The sequence below is a fragment of the Beta vulgaris genome, chromosome 3 (assembly GCF_026745355.1).
Source record: "Beta vulgaris subsp. vulgaris cultivar EL10 chromosome 3, EL10.2, whole genome shotgun sequence".
In the NCBI taxonomy this organism is placed as follows: domain Eukaryota; kingdom Viridiplantae; phylum Streptophyta; class Magnoliopsida; order Caryophyllales; family Amaranthaceae; genus Beta; species Beta vulgaris.
The window spans coordinates 6993514-7016071 of NC_079204.1; the positions used below are offsets into that span (position 1 = coordinate 6993514).

The 22558-nt window shown below is 35.5% G+C and overlaps 2 protein-coding genes across 12 annotated transcripts; both read right to left on the reverse strand.

Moving 5' to 3' along the window:
• Nucleotides 1-1081: 1081 nt before the first annotated feature.
• On the reverse strand, nucleotides 1082-6087 carry LOC104888447 (actin-related protein 2/3 complex subunit 4). 4 transcript variants are annotated; one of them, XM_048640951.2, is made up of 10 exons: nucleotides 6043-6087; nucleotides 5870-5943; nucleotides 4656-4721; nucleotides 4493-4545; nucleotides 4199-4226; nucleotides 2855-2929; nucleotides 2640-2744; nucleotides 2399-2488; nucleotides 1432-1564; nucleotides 1082-1341 (listed from the first exon to the last, which is right to left on the reverse strand). In XM_048640951.2, exons 2-9 carry the CDS (start codon nucleotides 5870-5872, stop codon nucleotides 1475-1477), a joined length of 510 nt encoding a protein of 169 aa, XP_048496908.1. In that variant the 5' UTR covers nucleotides 5873-5943; nucleotides 6043-6087; the 3' UTR covers nucleotides 1082-1341; nucleotides 1432-1474. The 4 variants fall into 4 exon arrangements, with proteins under 4 accessions (XP_048496908.1, XP_048496907.1, XP_048496906.1 ...); XM_048640950.2 differs by lacking the exon at nucleotides 6043-6087 and having other exon boundaries at nucleotides 5870-6021; XM_048640949.2 differs by lacking the exons at nucleotides 5870-5943; nucleotides 6043-6087 and adding an exon at nucleotides 5419-5591.
• A 3028-nt stretch (nucleotides 6088-9115) lies between these two features.
• On the reverse strand, nucleotides 9116-21598 carry LOC104888448 (FIP1[V]-like protein). Of its 8 annotated transcripts, none has more exons than XR_007272421.1 (10): nucleotides 20883-21598; nucleotides 20483-20640; nucleotides 20049-20175; nucleotides 19635-19676; nucleotides 19427-19552; nucleotides 19159-19257; nucleotides 18875-19089; nucleotides 16759-18559; nucleotides 11171-11428; nucleotides 9713-9849 (listed from the first exon to the last, which is right to left on the reverse strand). XR_007272421.1 is itself a non-coding variant. In XM_048640953.2 (10 exons), the coding sequence occupies exons 1-9, from the start codon at nucleotides 21366-21368 to the stop codon at nucleotides 10259-10261; spliced, it is 3213 nt and encodes a 1070-aa protein (XP_048496910.1). In that variant the 5' UTR covers nucleotides 21369-21598; the 3' UTR covers nucleotides 9730-9849; nucleotides 10238-10258. The 8 variants fall into 8 exon arrangements, 7 of the variants coding, with proteins under 7 accessions (XP_010671728.1, XP_010671727.1, XP_010671729.1 ...); XM_048640953.2 differs by lacking the exon at nucleotides 11171-11428 and adding an exon at nucleotides 10238-10417 and having other exon boundaries at nucleotides 9730-9849; XM_010673426.3 differs by lacking the exon at nucleotides 11171-11428 and having other exon boundaries at nucleotides 9116-9840.
• Nucleotides 21599-22558: the final 960 nt, after the last annotated feature.

Consider the following 22558-nt stretch of genomic DNA (forward strand, 5'->3'; position numbering starts at 1 on the left):
TTTTATAATTAATTAATAGACTTTGAGACATTATTAATTTAAAGCAATTAGTATGTCATTATGTCAACAAGAGTAGAGCAAATAAGTGTACATCTTAACACTTAAAATTCATGGAGTTTCTAGTTGGTGTCTTGATAAAAAAAAAATTGTAATAAAGAGGAGGAAGAGGAACATCAAAGTGATAGTAAATTTTTGGTGATGAAGAGAAGAAAATGGAGATATTAAGAAAGATAATTTTAAAGAGAAGATTGGGTGTGTTTTTTTCAATTTGAAAATATGAGTTTTGAGGATGCTATAATAGACATAGTAACTTTTGTTAAAAGGTTACATTGATGGTTAATCGTCACAAATTGCATCACTTTTAATGTAAAAAAATCGAATCCAGTACTTATTTCTTATGATATTAATACATTTCAAAGTAGACATATACAGTAAAAGATAATGAATTTAGGGTTTGTCTTAATTTTTGAATATCTCACTATTTTGTACCATTAAATAGTTCCGCTTGATATGATTTGCTCACCCCATCAAGTTTAATCCATCCTTTTTCAAAAGAAAAAAGAAATAAATAAATATATAATTAATATGAACCTATAAAAATAAGTGGCATAAATATTAATAATAGTAAGAGACTCGATAGGACAGGAAGGAAAAATTCTTTGTGAGAAAAAAGATGCGACAAAATTATTTGAAGGGTCAATTTTTTTAGTCTGGATTTGAATTAGCCAAAGAAAGAGGAGAAGTAGAAGGAGTCTATTTTTCTTACTTCTTTAATTATCAAACTCATCTCAATAATCAAAACCTTCCCAACACTAGTCTTATATGCACATTATGCGTGCGAAAGCATAATTTTCTTTTCATATATAATAGAGATAATTATATTAGTTTTTTTTGCTTAATTAAAGCGGATAATTAAACTTTGTTTTCTCTTTTTCTATTTTTGACATTCCCCATGTATCGCCTTATTTAAATATATGGACAGGACCGTAAAATTGATCCCCTGAAACTAAAATTCAGCAACTTCTCATCATTGCATAACTTTCAGAATTACGAAAACTGGAAGTGCAAAGCAACATAAAAGTGCACTAGGAATCATACACATTTTACTTCCAGTATTCCAAAATTCAATTCAATCACATACGAAAAGACCGTGATTACAATCCTTCTGTTCCCCGTGAAGATCAGGAAAATTCCCTTTTTATACATATGTAAAAAAATTATGAATACCATGCTTCTTCTCATTTGCTTGCCCAAGATACAGATAGACAGCGAAAAGGGAGCTTCCGACCATATAAATCAGCTCCACAGCCTCCGCTTTCCTTGCCGAGGAAGCTGAATCGCCTGCAAATAAGATGAGAGGATTTATTTGTATGAACTGCATAAAATGATCCATTTAAAAACTCTGGAATTGCACTCAATAGTTCTCACTACCAAGTCTCAAATTTGTCGTCTGTCGAGCTTTGCTTTGAGGCCGTCATACAAATTGCTTTAGGAATTCGGTAGCCACAAGCCTACCACGGGTGTTTACAGACATTTTCAACTCGCCGATCTCTTTATCAATGTCCTGCAAATTTAAAAGATAGCTGTTGCATTAAATAGTCTGATATTCTTTCATGTTTGGTTTCTTTGGTTAAATAAAAGATGTTAGAGTCGAAAGATAACCACAATTCAAGAGACAGACAGAGACAACTCATCTGCTATTAAAATATGAAAGAACACAGGCTCACTAAATTTGCATAATCAAAAGTGTCATCCAACACCATACGACTGTAAACCAAATTACCCATACTGATCTATCGAACAAACTGACCGACTCATATAGATAAGCAGGTCCGACATGGAGCTACATAACAGAAGATTTTAATATAACTTCTTTATTAAAGAACCTTCAATCTAAAAATTTCAGGATTTCTCAGCAGTAATTATTCCCACAAAAATGGTTCCTGATTAGAGAATGATTGAAGCTTAGCTAAGGCTTGCTATTCATAAGTTGCTCAGCCTTACTCAAAAAGTATGATGGGTGGCAATAAATCTAATAAAAGAAGTATACTGGAGGAGCGTGATGAGGGATAGATCAATAAGATTGTAACTCAATAGCCTGAAATGAATACGGATAGATATTTATCCTGTGCTCCAAATTCCGGCCATTGGCAAAGTACAGAGTTATACTAGAGGAGCATGATGAGGGGTTTACCATTAAATTGGTTAGGACAGAGATTTCATATATAAAATTTTAAACTGATCATAACGAAATACCAAAAGAGTCATATAATCATGCCACCATATATATATATATATATATATATATATATATATATATATATATATATATATATATATATATATATATATATATATATATATATATATATATATATAAAAGGGTAAAAGTTCTTGCCTCCATAAACTGCACAATAAAATCTATAAGCCTTTGTTTTTGCATCTCTTCACAGTGGAAGTTGGTGATGAGAAAGCTAATGTCATAGCCCTGCAAAGTAAATAAGAATAAAGTCAATGACTTCATCCTACGTTGGTCGAACATGAAAGATCACTCATATTGAATCAATCAGCATGTATTTTTGAGTTCATTTGTTTTCTTATTTAAAAAAGTTGGCTGGAGCAACGCATAAACATGATACCTGTACAGGTTTTCTCCTCAGGACCTGAAATGCTTCGGCCCTCATGGACAAAAATCTAAGGAACTTCTTGGCTAGTATATTCTCAAGTTCATCAGCCTGTTTTACCTGCAAAATATGAAAAATAATGGATAGATTGAGAAGAATGAATATACTTAAGAGAGAATTATGTTTAGTTAACTTGAAAAGCTGCAACAAGTGAGAATTTGTAGCTTTACCTTAAGGCTAATTCTCAAGGAATTTATAGATGTTTCTATCAAGCACTTTTCAGCCTCATTTCTACAAATCAAAACCTGCAAAAATATCCACACAACATGATTACATAACGAATGTATGGAACGAGTGACACAAAATTAAAAAAGTAGCAACTTCCATAACTACAAGCCAAGATGACAAGTTTATATGCACCATGAATGCCAGCAATTATGTTAAATCTGACCCGTTGTCTACTACTACAGAGAGTTGATGAATTGTTAGTAGTTCTCCTGAAGATACTTTTTCTGCTAGAACAGTCTTTCAGAAGCCATATTATCTCCGTGCTCTCAATTCTACTGCTCATCAGACTGTAGGATGAAAGATGATAGAGTTTCTAACATCGTCTAACTAAAAATTATGCCACATTTGACTTGAGAGTTTCACATCAGCTACAATAGGGGGAAGGGAAAGGAAAGGAATTGGAAGGTTTTCTATTTTCTTTCCTCTCTTAATAAACCAATCCTTCCGACTTGGAAGAACTAAGAAGGAAGATGCAAGCTCACTCTCCCCTCCCCTTCCATTCCTCTCCCTTCCCTCTCCTTGTCATTGCTATCCAAACAACGTGTGAACAATTGGGTTCCAGCTCTAAACTTTGAGACCCTTTAAATCTTCAACTGACAATTAAGGGAAAATATCATGCACAACGCTTCACATGCCCTATGTAATTAGGAAGACTTGTCAAAATGGCATCTAGAATCAACCAATTGATATATGGAAGGGAGAAAGTTTGTCATGAAGGAAATGTACGCTGGTAAAATTAACACTCAGCTTATGCAATAGGTCAGAAACTACAACATCCTATATTTGACGGAATTTGATTTTACTGCAATTGTCTAAGTTCTTTTTGCCTGTTAACTTCACACTTGACAATCATCACCAATTAACCTTTCTGATATCTTCTATTCTGTAATGACAAACCACATTAGCAGAGAAAGAACTCCAGAAGAATACAATAAGCTCCACTAGCACATATTTCTAGAAAATTTAAATTGGATCATTTGATATGGATATAAAAATTCCAAGTCATGTTGACAAAAAGGATAGTTCATCATGAGAAGGCGTAATGGCTAGTATGACACAATAGGCCTTAACAGTAAGCTCCAACTGCTATAAAATTGCTTACAGCCTAGATGCAACTAATCACATGCACGACAACAATAATGTCCCAAACAGATGTTAAGAGACCTTTTTGAGGGAACATCGAAGAAAATAAAGACAATGCGGATAGAGCCGAGGACAGAAAATAATGTTGCACAAGACACTACTCAAGAAGCTGCAGTCTTACAGAGTGTAGGGAATCTTCTTACAGGATTTAGAAGAAGCTCAGGGCTCGTCCTGAAAAGCACATGAAAATAAAAATAAGAACCAAATTGCAGCTCTTCGAGTGAATGTCACTACAATGGATCAATGCCAAACATCATAAAGAGTCTTACTCGCTCGAAGTAAATTTACATATGGTGATAGAATAATAATTTTCTGCTATTTCATATGATCAACTTGCAAAACAAGTTCAACATGATGAAAAAATAATAGTAAGAGAACCAGAATGAAAGTTCCAGAAGCTCACAACAGGAGAAAAGATATAGTGTCTAAGCACTTACTTCATCTCAACTTCTGGTTTGTTATGTCTTTCCACTTCTTGACAAGGAAAATTCTGCAACGATCACATCAGAAAACAATAAATTCTCCGTAAATGTTAAATTACAAAAAAGAAGGATATATTTCAGCACATCAGAAACAATCAATTCAGAGAAGTAGAGATACCTGCAAACACATAGCAGCTTCTAAAGTGTTCCTTATGCAAGTCAAATACAACCGCATTGTGTTCGCCTACACAATACACATACAACAAAACTATTTAACATCACCATTATTGTGCTAGCCACAAAATTTGATAAGAAGTGCAACCTAAAACTTAACTTGACAAGGCAACAAACTCAAACACCTAAATATATTTGAGTCTTAGATATTGCCACCTAAAGTAAATCAAACTGCCCATAACTTCCTCAAGTTTCAATACCACAAGACTCCTAACCTAGTAGAAATTTCAGTTATTTACTGCCTCACAAAGATTCTATTCCACATAATTTTGTTACACAATAAACAGGGCATATCAAATACCCGAAAGGCTGACTTCTTTTTCCTCAATTTTACACTTAGGTTTCATCCAACATATAGAAATCTTAACTAAAGCAACTAAAGGAAAAGGAAATCAATTTCTAAACTAACAAGAACCTATTTGTGATATCAGCTTGAAAATAAGCCCCAAAAAACTAAGAAAATTTTCGATAAGGGCAGCATAACCATACAAACCCCCATAAACAACCACATAAAGCTTTACAATATAAACTTAGGATCTTTTCATGTAAAAGTAATAACAATACTCATAACTTCCATGAATGTTGACCATGGAGTGTATGGTAGCTTTCCACCACCATCAAAATTTCCAGATACAATGTAAAAAAATTCACAAACTGAAAACTAATTCTTCAAATATATAGTAGAACATAGAACATATCATGCATACTTTTTCCACAGCAGAAGACATCCTTAAACAAATTTACACACAAAACCCAATACAACTAAAAATTTCTCAAAAAAAAAAAAGCTCTTGTGTTGGTTGAACTTAAGATCTAGAACTTGTTCTTGACTTCCATTTTCTCCAATTGAAAACAATTCATTTATTTAAAAATTACAGATTGAAAAGAAGACTTATCAATACAATAAGTGTCATCAATCTTCCACCAGTCCACCACTACCCATATTATAATAAAACTATATCTTAAAAAAAAATGTCATTCAACATTAATGAGGGTAGCAACTAACAAGAGAACAAATAAATCCTACCTGGGATAATCTAAAGATGAATACTTTTTATATAAAACATCAATCTTGAGATAATATTAACTAGAAAGGATAACTATGAAAGTAAAAAATCAGTTTTTTTTTTCTGGGTTGTGAAATTAAAGAGCACATACCATAGAAAAATGGGGGTATAGATCCGCAAATTCTTCTCACAAAAGCAAATTTCGGATCAGAGATTTTATTAATGCTGAAAAAGTGGAGAGTGAAATTTGAAGTAATACAACAGAGACAAAAATTTAGGGGACAAAAGTTATCAATGTGAAAAATAAAAGAAAATCCGACCTACCGGAATCGAACCAGTGACCTAAGGATGTCTGATGATTTTACCAACTACAGTCCTCCGCTCTACCAACTGAGCTAAGGTCGGTTTGTTAAGATTAAAACAATGATAATTTTATAGTTTTTTTTTTTTAGAAGGAGATTGGATCTCTTTATTAAACTACTACCTCCGTCCCAAAATATAGTTCTCATTTCCTTTTTTTCACGGTAATTTATGCAAGTAGAATCTAAGAGGGATAGTAAAGATTTTTTGTTTATTTAAATAAATGTTGTATGGTAAAAGATGATTTTAAGAGAGAGAGTGGAGAATAATTGGTGAAAGAGCATTAATTGTAACATTTTGGTTAAATAAACAAAGGAAAAAACAAATTTCAAGAAGAAAATAAATGATGGGACACGATTTTTCAAGACAAATTACGGAAAAATGTGGAACTAAATATGAAAATGAGAACTATATTTTGGGACACCCAAAATGAAAATGGGAACTATATTTTGGGACGGGGGTAATTAGTTTTCTCATAATTTCATTAGGAGAGGAAAAAGAGAAGTTGAGGGTAAAAGGATAAAAATAACATCAAAATATTGGTGAAGAATAGAATTAATACATTTAAAATTAAACCACTCAAAATGATAAAAGGATATCACTTAAAATAAAATTAAAAGTATATTAAATAAAAGAGAAGGTATTGTGTCATACTGGTCTGACACAATATAACTGGTCGGACCACTTCAGTTAGAAGCACTTGTGTTTCAGTTAGAAGCACTTGTGTTTCAGTTAGAAGCACTTGGGTTTCAGTTGGTCTTCATTTTTTTCAGTTGGTTTCTAATTTTTTCAGTTGGTCTTCATTTTTTTCAGTTGGTCATCATTTAGTTGATGTTTTTCAGTTGGTTATTGTTTTTGTTTCAGTTGAGTTTATGTGTTATTTCAGTTAAGTTTATTCCATTTTCAAGTGGGTTTTGATTATTTTCAGTTGATTATTGTTTTGTAAGAAGCACTTGTCTTTCAGTTGGTCTTCATTTTTTTCCAGTTGGTTTTTAATTGTTTTCAGTTGGTCTTCATTTTTTCAGTTGTTCTTTATCTAGTTCACCCACCCGATCGATCCAACCAGATCGAAGCTCCAACCCCCAAAATCAACCCTTCCACCCAGATCGAACCCGCCCAACAACCACGATTCACATCTCGACCCACTCGAAACCACCACTTCGACTCAATTCGAAGAAAGAGATGGAAATTCGAAGGTTTCAGTTATGGATTTTTGAAAGTGGTGATTCGAAGGTGGTGGATAAGCGGTGGATATGGAGTTTTGGTTATGGAGTTTTCAAAGTGGTGATTCGAAGGTGGTGGATAAGCGGTGGTTATGGAGTTTTGGGTTCGTTTGGGTCTCGATTTGGTTCAATGTGGATGGATTTCGGTGGTTATGGGTGGATTTTGGTGGTTGTAGCAGGTGGTCATCAACGAGAGCCGCCGCGTCATTCTCGCAGTTTTGTCCGACGAACATATTGGGTTAGACGGTCTGACCCAATAGTTTCACTAAATAAAAAGAATCCGTTCATATTGTTTCTATTTTAAAATTATTGATTGATTATTAGATAACTAGTTTTTGAATGCAAGTATGTCAATTAGAATAATAAGAAAAAAGAATTGCAACTTTTGACCAACCATCACATGTACTAGATTTTTAGTTGGTGTCATGGTAAGTTCAATATTTAATAAGAAGTAATGGGTGAATAACTACATAAGAAGCAATGGATGGATATCAAAATGGTGGTCAATTAGCAATTACGAAGAGAAAAAGATAAAGATGTTAGTAAAGATGACTATAAAGAGGAGATGATCACTATAATAACCTGTACTCATCAAATATGCCATGTGTTCTCTTTAACTAAAAAAACAAGTTTTGATGTTGATTAAATGCAATCAGGTGTAATAAGTATAATTTCAGTTTTGCAAATTCACGTTAAAGAGAACGACACACTATTAAAGGAATTTATTTCCATCTAATGACTGAAGGATAATGTGTCTCATTGAAATATATATATCTTGAAGGATTTTTGAAGAAAGGTAGATTGGCAATGCAAATCTCAGTTGGGCTTCTGGGTGAGGGCGGCCTAGAGGTAATTCTTCTTACCCGGGTCCCCAAATGGGGGCCAAAAAAAAAAAAAAAAAAAAAAATTAACAACGTTGTGACATGCTTTTAAACTGTGCACTTGAACATTCCACAGGTACATGGTAATATTGAATAGGATATTGGATACATGTGCTAGTGAGTGCCACTATCTCACAATCTTATTAACACACTTCAGCTATAATCCTTTAACATATTGAAGTGCACTGCAGCCTGCTGTGAAACAATGCAAAGAGGCAAGCTGCAAGCTTGTATTTGACCTTCCAGTCGCAAAAATTACTGGACAACTGACCAAAAAAAAACTGGCAAAACAATGGAGAGCAAGTAAGTGACAAATATAGAGTGCTTATATTGTTATGCAGAGCATCTAATTTGTATTCAGATTCCGGCCATCTCCAGTACTGCAACTCATGGCTCCAAAAAACACATACCAGTGAGAAATCTTACTTTCCAAAGTCTGAACCTCAAATCAACGCCTTCTGGCAGGCGATCAATCATGTTAAAGGAAACGTCAGAAAAACGTTCTGACACAAACAAACAAAAGTTCAAGAATAGTGAATTAGTCTGAACCAATTATGGCTACAAATGACGATCAAACAAAGCCAGAGGCTTTCGACCATTCTCCTAAACAGTCGGTGACATGCCCTCTAAAATCTGATCAAACAGCTTTTAGCTTTAGTATTCAGACAACACACAACAGATATACAGGAGGATAGAATTCAGGGTCACGTCCTGATACCTCAATTTCCCACCTTTTTTGGGGGTAAGTTAGGGCATATTGAGTGACATAGCCTATCGAATATTGAGTGACATAGCCTATCGAATATTGAGTCCTGGGTGTCAAAAGCCAGTACTTTGGTTTGGTGGAACAATGAGTCAAAACATAAAGGCTAGCAGACTACTCAGAAAATATCACCATAATCACCAAGAAGCTCCCAAGTTTGACCTCCAATGTGAAGTAAGAAGGATATAATTATGTTGATCAAATATCTATTACAAATAAAATTTATTTCATAGAAACAAAAGATAAAGCCTTTCTATCAATTTCCGCCAAAATTTTTTTACAAGAATATGTCAAAGTGACACGCAACTCATTTTTCTTAATTTAATTCCCCTCGTATTTGAAATAATATGAGAAAATCAATACCTTAGCTTCCTCCCCATTTCCTTTTTCTCATTGGCCTTTGTCCCTTGGATTGAGCTATTTCAACTGAATTATCAACTTCATGCTTAGGATTAGGATCCGCATCCATTTTTACAAGTACAGACTCCTTAAACCGCTCCCTTCTCTTCTCCATCTTAGCCATTGTCTCAAGTATCCGATTCTCGTCATATACATGATCACCATTCTGACCAAGTTTCTGACTGAGAGATGATTGTCCTTTCTGAGTACCTTTCTGAGCCAAATGTCCAGAACCATACTTCTTGACCTTGCGAGTTTCAATTTTGGGTTCTTCTGTTGGTATTTGACCCTCTTCCAGATCAATAGCATTGTCATGGTTTGCAAGTAGTTTATCTTGCGAGTCTTCAAACTTTAAAGCTTTGTTCCCAATCTTTCTGTCAGGAATATGCTCATCTTGTTTCTGTTGCCTTCTGAACTGCTCCAGGAACCTCCCATCAACATGTTCACAAGCAGCATTATTTGGTTGGACTCCAGCTTTTGAAAATTTTCCAGTTGACTGCAGAGTCTAGCATGACGCATAAATGTTACACGATCAGGTATGTATGTCCTTCACTCTCGTAAGAAATTGTAGAAGGATGATTAATACAGTTTCAGATATTCAAAAGAAAATTAAAAAGGTTCAGGTACATCAGAGATTAGCTCATGTTAGTAGTACTTACATACCACAGAAGGAAGTAGGATATACACTTCAAATTACAAAGCACTAGAAACGACATTAAAAGAATAGCCAGCATAAACTTTCGCCGTAAACATCATCTTATGACTGTTAGAGCTCGGTCTAAAAGCAACTAAAATGTCACAAGAACGTGAGGGCTTTAGAATATACTACTTGTACAACTCATCTAAAATTCAAATATACTCTTTAACAATCAAAGCTTAGTCTGTGAACCTACTTTAGCTTAATGATCTACATGTCAACTTGAAAGCCCTAAAACTTCCCGGCAGACAAGAAACCCGTGGCTGCTGCCAACCCCGTAACCAGAATAAAGGGAGGGCCAGACTCTAATACTCTCATATTCTATCTCTGCTACCAATCCTCTTGACGCAAAACCTGCATCCAGCATACTTAATACCTATAAAAGGTCATCACCACAAACATTCAACACCAAGTAGGGAACCAAGGGAAAAGAGGAAAAAGGAAAAGGAGCAAAGTATGTCACAGTGCAACAAGAATAGAAATAGACATATGTAAGAAAATAAAAAAAGCTAGTATATCGTATAAAGAAAGAAAGATGGCAGCTGATAATGACGGCAACATTACACAAGCATGGCCATAGGTAATTGTTACAAACCAACCCTCACATAAAAACTACTACCTACCTCATGAAGCATCAAGTATTATGACTACATAATAGTTATCACAAAAATAACCTCATCACCATGCTAAGAACTTCATCTGCGCATATTTAGCAGCAGTCAGGACAAGAGCATGCATAACTACAATAATGAGAGAACAGAGAGTGTCAGCCTTGCAACACCGATAATACAAACAAAGGATTTAGAACTTCCTGAATTTAGAAATGCTACAAAAAGAAATAACACTTGATACTAGTAAAAACAATCAAGAATCCTCTTTTTGACTCTGATTCTCTTCTTTCTTCCACTTACTTCAACGGTAGTTGATATTAAAGCGTTTCAAAGAAAGTTATCTTGTCTTAGGTAAATCACTTCAAGATAAATTGGTGATGAAATGATAGAAACACGAAACTAAAGTTGTGTGCATGATGTTCACAAGAAGTCTTTCATAGCAGGCAACTAAGACTTTACAATTGAAATTTCTATGAAGTTCCTCTACCACTGGGATATTGAAGAACAGGACATTGTACCTCACAGAGCTCAATTCCTGTTCTCGAACCATCACCAATATGAACTCATGTTGCAAACACTGCTTTTCCACGAAGCTTTCCAGCTACTTTAAGCAGCATTGTTTCAGATGAAAACTTGTATACAACTCCAGTTTGACACATCAACTCCAATTCCCCACTTTTATCAACACAGCACTTATATCTTAGCATTAAGCTATAGTCTTATAGGCTATATCCATCATCCGAAGTGTTATAATCCCTATTTGAAGCAGGTGAAACCTGAAATGAAGATAGAATTCGACCTATTGATCTCCAGATTATCAAGGGATTCAGCAATTAGAAAGTCCCACTAGTAGATTTTACAATAACCTGGATTTACAGCAGTGAACATTTTGTCACTGCCTTCTCAGATTCTTCACTTTATTGTGTATACAAAGTCATTGATAGATCACATTAAGGGCTTGGTAGCTAAGCCCATAACTAATGGCAGAAGGCATAACTCAACCAAGAATTCTTGAGGAATACCTTCTCAAATTTAATGCTGACTCCTATTAAGAAATTAGTCCAAGAATCAATTTTAGAAAAATGAGGTCAAAGGTTTAGAAGAATTATAAGGCAATAACACCAAAGACTTCTGAACTCTTAAATCTTAAGAGTATTTACCCTCCCAACTACCACTACTTCCCCTCCAAAAAAAAACCCATATCCGAAGAGAAAGATACAACATCATTATCACTATCGGATTCAAAGAAACATGACGGTATCCTCATTCCACACTATAACTTAAAATGAAAAACCTTGTAAACACAAACTCCTACATGGAACTCCTCCTTCACTTCAGCTTGGAGTAGATTCTCATCCACTATGCACTATTTGCCAGGCTAATAAAGAACAGGAGAAAAAAATATTGACCATACCATCCCTCAAGCTAAAAAAGCACCAATGAAACAAGCTCTGAACATGCTCAACTTTGTTGATCAACCTGCAGGTCACTTCCTCCAAACATATGTTTATCAAATCTGGGATGCCTTATCCATAAGTCACACTCAATGCAAATTTGAGTTTAAATAAAACATTTCAACATTTGGACTCATCTGCATTAACCAACCAAATAAAAAGACACAACCTTAACAAAAATACAGGTTACTATGAGTGTATTCTTCTGTGAAAACATGATAGCATCTGCAATGAAAGCAAGTAGGCCCCAATAAGTTTCATATGCGCTGTTGTCTAATTAACAACCTTTTAAGGTTGAAGTTTAACGTCCAAAGTAAAAAAGGAATGAGAGCCATTAACACAAGATAAGGGTTAAAAATTTTTCCATCAAAAATAAACGTCCATAAGCATTGAAATAAACATTTTCAAGATGAGCATAGCAGTAGTATAACGAATACAGGTGCATAGATAAATGAGTATATTATAGACAATCCAAATAATATAAATAAATGTGCATCAACAAGTTATCATATGAGCGTTTGTAAGTAGTAATGAGCATTTTATGGATTAACTTCTTATTTTGTAAATCAAAAATCCATTTGTAACTGAAACCTTTCCTGCATGTCATGTGTGTGTGTGTGTTCTCAGAAATATGTGATCTGCTAGACAAAAAGAAGAAAGAAAAGAAGAGGACATTGTTTCTGGTAAGTGTGATGGCACACTGGCACTACTTAAAACTGAAAATCAACATTGTGGCATGAGAACAGACAAGAAACAGGCTCCTTTGAAAAATCAAAGAAGGTAAAATATACAAAATCACACTAAAATCCATGTAGCGAACATTAAAATCTCAATATCATACTTCATTTCACATAGAAGAGATATCACAGGATACTACAATCTCGCCAAGGGGAGCCCTCACATAACAGGAACACACCAAAAATTAAACAACTGCTATATCATAAATCACTAGCTTTGACAACATTAGCCTAACATTTCCCCGTAACAATATAATGACAGACCAACAAATCTCAAAAGGTGAACAAGCACACAACAAATGCCTAGATCTTACACTCGAGAGCATGTTACATGTACTTTTCATAACACCTACATAATCTATAGCTAGTTCAAACTAAAAGAACATAAATGTTTCAAAAAAAAATCATGCTAAAAGAACATGCAAGAGTAATAGAAAATGTGTACATTGATAAAAGAACATGGAATTGTAAAAAGAACATACGGGTGCAGTGAAAAGAACATGCAACTGGGAGCATGATCTCCTAATAGACTACTTGATGCAAAATCATGACAGGATAAAGTAAACTCCTTTTCTTTTGTACGGGAAACGTTTTAGATCAAAAAATATATAATCACCATCTACCAGTAATTGTAATGTCACTCATTCTAACACTATTTCAAAGGATATGATAATCATACAGGATCACAGTCCCAAATATCAATATTAGCTTAGAAATGAAGTCCTAAAAGGCAGTTATAGCTGAGCAGCTATGCAGGTAAAACTGAATTCTTTTTCCAGGAGTGAAGCACCATTTTCAACTTATATGAGACACAACATATCTCAAAAGTAATCAGAAGTAAATTAAGAAATAATCTTGATTATGAAAGAAAGAGTAGGCAAGCTGCAGCAATCACACTATGAAGTTTGAAGACCTTTGTCCATATACCCTATCAAGAAAGACTTCCCCAGGTACTACAATAGTAAAAACAAAGAAAACTATAAATCTCAGAAGCTTGTACTTTTTAAGACCAACATACAAGAATCACAATGGCAATTTTATGACATACCATAATCTGATAATTGAAAAAGCAGACTACAAGAGTAACATAACAATCACAGATTCAGTTAGCACATTAATCAAACCAGTCCACATCATATTACTCATTCTTTCATCTTTCACACATTTCACAAATTGCCATGATATTAATGGAAATGAAATGCATTACTAAAGGTTCTGCGGCTTGATGGCACACTGCATCGTTTACTGAGAGTGTAGTCAACCCTGACTTTGGCAAAGGAAAGGAAGAGGAGAATACGGTAGAGATAAATAAGGTGCCTATCATATCTTCAGGGTACCGAAATCCACCTATTTTCTTTCTATGCAAGCATAAACTTCTAATAACTAATAACCAACAGCAAAACCCAGTTGGCTTCTAGATAAAGTTTGTTCACGCCAGGACAGCAGCCAGCAGACCTCCCTGCCTAATAGCAGAAAGCAACAAGCGAGAGATGACACCATCATCAGACAGCAAGTTCCAATAATGCTTTGGCTTCATGAATCCTCTCCACCACAATTTGCTTCACCTCCTCCATTTTGATTTTCAGTGACGTCACATGCCTCTTCCCATTATCAGTCACATACTAAGCCGAATGCATGAATGATCATCTCTTGCCCAAAAGAATGTTGACTTTTTCTAGCTTCTATAGAACTGATTAGATACCCATCTATCCCTTAACGTTTTCCCCATTCTCTTCTAGTTACCTTTTTAATAGTTGTATTGAGCGTGTAGTTAGTTTAGTATATTTGTGTGGGGGTTAGGAGAAAAAGTAGACTGAGATTGTGAGAAGCATGTGACTGCAAACGGAAAAAAGGCAATATTTTTGAGGCACAAACCAAAAAGGAAAGTGGGGCAATCTTTTAGGGGCAGAGGGAGTAGGTGATAGAGAATTTAATTAGGACACGAAAAAGGTGTTAAGCACCAAAAAGAAGTGTTGGGTCCAAAACATATCATTCTCGCAGTCAATCATAAATCTTCTAAAGCAAAAAAAATCTACAAATCAAAGAATCTACATGAAAGATGCAGGATGTTATCTACAAAATCAAGTGAAAGGTAGTCAGTGCAGTGATGCTAATCATGAAGCGCTCAACTCCAACTACACAAGACCCTAGGATGATTTGAATTTAAAGGCTTGGCATGACAAGTCTTTCCCCTAAAAAATATAAAACCCCTCTCTTTCCATGCATACCACCCTAATGCCACAAGAACAAGCTTCCATATTTCTGCAATCCACTGTCCTTCAACCTCCTCTTCCAAGCCATCAGAACACCTTTCACTTAACAAGGTTGAACAAAAGTCATTTTGAACAAAGGTAAACTCAAATGTCATCAAAGAAAGCGCCCAGGCAAAGAAAAGTAGGAAGTGATCAACTAACTCTTCATGAAGTTTTACATTTTCTAGCCAGGATAAAATTCCTTCATTTAAGTTCACCTTCTGCAAGGAATCTTGTAGCTTTCAAAAAAAGAAACAAGCTCAAGGAGACAAGGAGGATTCATTCACCCGCCAAGAGTCTCAGAAGGAAAGCTAAAGTTACTATCTCCTTTAAGCATGTTCCTAAATTTCCCCACAAATATACTTCACTACACAACGATATCAAAGCATCAACCCCCTCATCCGACCAATGCAATTATGCACCATTAGTCACACCACCATATTCTTGGCTTGTTTAAGGGAGACCACCCAGCATAGAGTCAGAAATTGAACTTTAAGGAGCCTATACCGCACCAACAGCGGAAGGCCACAGTTCAAAAAATTTAATTCTATCTTAAGGCTTTGAAATATCAATCATACGGTAGCAAACTATCTTCACAGAGCTTAGGTCATGAATAGAAAGATGAGAGAAAATAGTCTAAACAAAGAACGAAATACACGGTTACACTAATGAGTAATAACTAACCATGAGTTTGAAATAATTAATAAGGAACCCATACTTCTCCCCAACAAAAACCAAGTACCTCCTTCAGGCTTTGCAAAGGACCAAAACTAACATTTTGCAAATGCGCTGTCCTATGTATAAAAAAAAAAAAAATTACTATATTACTCAGACCTTATAAGCAATCATGTTTTAGAGCAAATAAGTAAACAACAAAGAAGAATGTAACAGGTGCTAAGCAGAACCTATAATGTTTTCTCAGATAGCTCTCATTTGCAAAAACATAGTCAACACTTAGATGCATGCCTTGCCTGCAAGACCCCACACAAGAATAGGCATAAGGATAGGATTATAATCCAAGGGAAAAAAAAGTTGGTATAATAAATCTAGCAGAACACAAACATAATGACTGAAAGCATATCAATAAGCACGCAATTTTTTAGAAGAGATGTGACCTTACTACAGAGCTCCAAGAAATAGTTTCAGTAATATGCATCAATCAAGAAATGGAACCTAAAGCTTGCTTCCCCTCTCACCAATAAGGCAATAAAATTTTGAACCTTGAACTGCTCAGATACCCGATAAAAATATGCTCTCAACATCAGTGTTCTATGCTGTAATGAAAGGTACATCACAGGTATGAATTTGCCAATAGAATAAACTGGGCAGGTGACCAATAGTGAAGACGGACATATCGAGATCTTGGAGTATTTATAAGAATCCCAAAGTTCCAGCAGTGATATCACTTCTATACTTGCAGATTTTATATTCCAAATTCTTCCACAATGGTGCTACCATCACCAAAGCATAGAGGGAGCAAGAGGATAACAAACTTGAATTTTTCATTTAAAGAGACTGTGGCGAAGAAAATACAAGGTATAAAGCATTTGAAAAGAGACATGCAAAATGCATTAACAAAAATGATTCGCCCCAAAATTTGGGGAGATATCATGGATACAAATACAATTGTATAGAAGATCAGCCATAGTTTCCCCAACTTTACCTTTCTTTCCCCAGCAGAATGCCTCAGTTCTGCCGCATTCCTTCCTCGTAGCCAATTCTTTTCATGTTTAGCTCTTGCTGACATTTTGGAATAAGGTTTACCACCACCATCACTCACCACTCCATACCTACCTTTCACGATTTGTGTATGCATAATCCTACCACGCACAAATCCATGCTTAACCCCATGCCATTTATGTCTTGGAGTGCCTTTGAAAAATTCCAAGAAACTTTCATCACAAAACTCATCATCAGAACATCCATCAAACAATGTATCGTCATTCCAGCTCATTCCCTTGGACTGGAAGACTTTTCGCCTTTTCTCAAAATAGTCATCCTCATCAAGGTACCTGGCAGCATCTTGTCTACTATAAGCATCCTTGTGATCATAAACATGTCTACTATCTATATCAATTTTGGCATACATAGACCTGCTATGTTTTTGATATTTCTGATATAATTGTGGTTCATCCTCATCATCTCTGTAAAGGTTGTTCTGAAGCCTTCCTTCGTCATCGGTAGGTAGCCCATCTCGATAATCATGTGTACTTGTGGAAGTTTGTCCCTTCCAATATTCATCATCATAATATACAGTATATCGTGGATAATCCATATCTAATGTAGTTTCAAAGTACTCATCCCCTCTGCCAGATGTTTCTACCTTCCCTTGATAATTCCATGAGCGTCTTTCATGTTCAATCTCTAAATCTAAAAACTTGCTTTGTCTATCATCCAAGGGATTGAGCCTCTCATGCCTATTGTGCACAGGCCCATCAGAATACCTATATAGTAATGACTGGCCATGTTTACTTCTTCCATCAAAGTGGACATCATCATATTTCCTTTGTTGTTTATACCGGTTGATACCGCGGGAAGAAGAAAACTTCGACATGAAATATTGTTGGTCCCGAAGAAAAGATTTTTCATCCCTCATTATACATTCTCTTTCCTGAAGATGCCGATCTTTTTGAACAATTGGACTTGTCATTCTATCAGAATAGAATTGTTCTTCATCCCACTCTTTTTGAAAATAAATATCTACATCTCTTGACCCCGAATGAACCTGTCGATTAAAATCCTTCGTGCGTTCTGCTTGAAACCGCTTTTCAACAGAACTTCTATCATAGCAGCCAAGGGAAATTTCATTTTCCCTATCAGTAGGAGAATATTCATCATCAAGAGCAGAACACCATCCTTCACTCTTACGATGGTGAGCCCTTGAGCGGTCCAGGCCATAGCTAGGCTCTGAAATGCCACTTTGACATACATAATCTTCACCACTATAGTTCTTTAACTCCAAATGCCTCCGAACCATCCGCCCATCGTGCTTTAAATCTTCTTCATTTCTGACTCTCAAACGACACTTACCGCCTCTTTCTTTCCGTTGATTATCATACCTTTTCCTCCTAGAGCGATGATAATCAACTTTACCCCCTTGATGTCTGTTCTTCAAGGAATCAGACGATGATCTTCTCAAATCTCGAGTTCTTTTCAGATCACAATGATCATCATCTTTTGATGCCTCAGACCAGGTATTAGAATAAGGAGAAGAGCTATTGTCAACATGATCATCGAAGGACAAATTTATCATTGCTGCACATGGATTGGTTTCTGTGGTATCGCTACTACTACAATCAACATCCTCCATTGAGCTATAGAGAGTTTCAGGAGCTCTTGAATTCCCTCCAGGATAGATATCTTCATGTCCAGAAGATTGTACATCCAACTTGGACTTCTGATCTTTCCGTTGGGCATTAGAATCCTGAAGTGTATGGCTGGATATTGCTGCAGACTCGTACGATCTGATCATACACATATAAAAGGCATAAATAATTTAGGCTTCACCCGTAGTATTAGAAAGTCCAACAGATCAACCAAAGTGCAATTGGAGCAAAAGAGGTATAAATGTCAGTGCATGACAAGTGTACATTGTTTGGAACATGCAAAACAGGAAAAAAAAAAGAAAAGAAATTGTACCATGGGAAAGAAGGAATGTAAGGCAAGAATGAGTTTTAGACATTCTTAACAGAGCGATATAAGTTAAAAAGGAGCCAAACACAATAGTTCATCACTAATTAAAGACTCTACGAAGATTAAGCGGTAGATTAGATGAAGACCTTTTACAATCAGACGACACACTTGATCTTTGAGAATCTCCCTCCATAAAAATCTTCCCCGTTTCATAAATCTCGGGGCCACCAGGTTTCTCAGCTTCTAGCTCGACATTCTCATGGTCATACCCCTTCTCTGACATTTTAAATTGAGTTTCAGGTGTATTTTCCAGCTCCTCATTGCCAGAAAAAGAGGGCTCTTCTGGATCTTGAACAGTTATCTGCCAAAAAAACAGTTACGTAAAGAACTCCTAATGAGAAGCTAATCGTCAAAGATATAAAACTAATACCTGTATGACATCAGAATCACGATTGCATGGACGTCTAGCATCCGTAGACGGCTGGCGCTCAATATTGCTACTTTCTACATGGATGGCTTGACCAATTTGCTGAACAGAAGACATGGGTGAGCCATTAGCAGAGAATTGTACTCCATTAAGCACAACGTGGGAAATAAAGTTGCCAACTGTGTAGTGCATGATAAAACAAATAGAAGGAAATTAGCTTTCCTAGAAACAAAAACAAGTACACGGACCAAGTATATTTAGGACACTACACCTTTTTAAACTGCCTTGTAGCAAAAGCTGACTCATGAGAAGTCATTTTCCTGAGCCCATAAGGGATGGACTCGGCATCAACAAAACCTTCAGACTCTAGTTCCTTAACAGGTCCAGCTTCATTATTCTGATTACAAGCACGAAAAAAAATCATGTTCAGAGTCACTTCAAATGCATCATAAAACCTAACAACTCAAACTCTCACTAACTTGATTCCTTGTCTGACTGAATGTTCGTTGGCGTAATTGATCCTAACACAAGAAGTTGAGCTCATAGAACCATTCAAGATATTATATTAAAGAAGTAAGGCTTTAAAACAACAATTCTGTTTGAGAAAGAAGGAATATAGAACCAAATAGTAAGGGTGACAAACATCCCAGCAATCTCAAATGCATAAGTAGAAAACATGTACGCTTGCTGATATAAGTGACCTAACAATTAACAAGTGTCGGAAAACACGTGTTCACAACAAAGTTCCTAATATGTGATTGAATTAGTTGTTCTTATGCTAACATAAGATCACCACAACTGGGACAAAGTTTATTCTCTCTTTCTTTTTCTTTCTTTTTTTTGGGGTGGGGGCAGGGGTGTCCCATTGGATAGTAAAGATAAGAATCACCCACCAGTGACTGACAATAGTTTCTCCAACTTTCCTCATCAAATTCGAAATTAAAATAGTCTGTTTTATCAGCACCAGGTTGAGTCCAAGACTTCTGCTCAATTGCATCAATGTCCACATCTAAAATAGTCCTGAAAATCAGAAGGCAACCAAATGTTTTTAGAAGCTAATATGCATCAAACAAATTAAAACTGATTGCCAGCCCCAAGAGATATGAGAACAAAAAGCACATAGTATCAGGGGATAAAGACCACATTAACAAATGATCGTCTTAACACCCATCCATCAAGGCATCAACTCACCCACCCGTACCCCATGGGCACCCAAAAAGAGAGATCGTCGTTGTAACTGTTTCGTCTCAAGTTACAATATAGCACATCAATTCAAGTTCTATTCATCATAAAGATTATTTAAAGAATACTGCCATCCTCGCTTTACCTGTACCACGGAAGCCAGAAATTATTTCCATTGCCAGCCAAACCAGGAACAAACCCTGACATTCTAGGTTGACCATACCAAACATCCTCCCTATTGGCTTTCCAGGAACTCACAGCTCGTTGATTTCCTACAAACACCGGGCTATATCTTCTAAGATTCTGAGAAAATAACAAATACAAAATCGATTTCAAACATACAGAAATAGAAATAATGATAATAAAAGTAAGAATTATCCCTAAAATACATCTCTATGCAAATAAAACAAAACTTTATGCACTAGATAGAAATTACTATCCATGTTCTATCCAAGTATAACCAATAACATATTGCAATATGAAGTACTTCCTCCGTATTCTGAAATAAGTGAAACATTTTTCTCTTTTATACTAATCAATTTTACCTTATATTCCGAATTACTGCCATTTTTCATCACATTCCCTCCACCACCACCGCCACCACCACTCAGCTGCAATTGATCGATATCAATCCGCATTCGGTTTTTTCCCGTCAAATTCCCCTCCACAAACTCCACCTCCATTTCCTCCACCACCTCCTCATTACACCGCCTACCATCTCCACCACCATTTTTCGGTCCGAAATCTTCGTCGTTCACAACGACATCAAAGTCATCATCGTCGCTGCTATCGCTGTCATTTTCCACTTCCACCTCATCATTGGCATTGTCGGTCGTTTCTAAACCTTTCTCTCTCCTCTCACTTCCTCTGACTCCGGAATTATTCTCTCTCCTCTCATCTACTCTCACTTCATTGTTATGTTGATGTTTTGAATATTTTCCGGAAAAGTCTGATACACCATTGATTGCGGAGCTCGCTTGAAGTTCGACATCAGCGTATAAATCACCGAAATCATCATCTAAATCTTCCATATTCGAGTAAGAATTAGAATTCGAAAGTAACAGAAGTTAAGAGAAATAGATTGTAGATGAATACCGGATGACAGAGTTCGAAGAATGGGCATTGGAAGGAAAGAGAGAGAGAAAGAGTAAAAAGATGATTAGGGTTTTAGAATTTTGTTAAACCCTGCTAAAACCCCGCGGAATGTGAAGAAAGAAGCGGAAAGCTCCATTCTCTCGTAATCCATATTGGGAATACATACGGTTGCTCTTCGTTCAGTGAAAAACTAGTTGCATACTTACATATGCACGCGGTGCGTGCGTCAACAATCTTATGTAGTTATATATAAATTGACATTTTTTTATCAAAAAATATTTTGATAGTGATGTAAATTATTGAGGTTCTTTTATAAATGTTATTATCTTTTTAAATTAAAGGTGAATGATTTTTAACTATTCAATATCGGCGTAAAATTTGGTCAATCATTTAGTAATTTACTTTTCAGCGACTTTAGTATAGTTCTTTAACAATTATAGATGTTAATAAACCATATTGTTTGAACTTTGTAAATATGAAATATTATGTTATCACAATATGTTGCTAACTTTTTTTGGTTGAAGATTCTAATTGGTTTCGTGAATTGATTGTGTCAATCTAGTTTGTCAAGTTATTAATGGTATTGCATATTCCATATTTGACATAGTCATATGGCATGTTTCATTGATTTTCATTTTTCAATTTTTTATAAAAAGAAAAACATTATTTTGAATTATTAGAGGGTATTTAAGTCACTTCAAAAAGGACATCATACCTCCTCCCTTGGCTTATATAATAGAGATTGACCCGAACAATCACAACTCTCAAGTCTCGACTGAGAATCAAGGTTGACCTAGTGGTTGTAACGTCCTTCTTTCACCCATATAATGAAGGTTCGATTCTCATCCATTACAGGAAAGATCTTCAATTTCCCTTTTCCTTGCAATGGAATTTTCCTTACCTTTAAAAAAAAGGGTAATGTTATATGTAGCCCTTAGGGCTACATATAAGCATTAAATACATTTCTTTAAATGAAAACAGTTTAAGAATTCAAGATATATTTTCACATCAATTGAGGTAATAAATGCTTGATTCAATATTTTATTTCCATTTTAAGCACCTTATACATAGCCCTAAGCGATACATATATCATTTTCCTAAAAAAAATCCCCAAGTCTCTCGATTT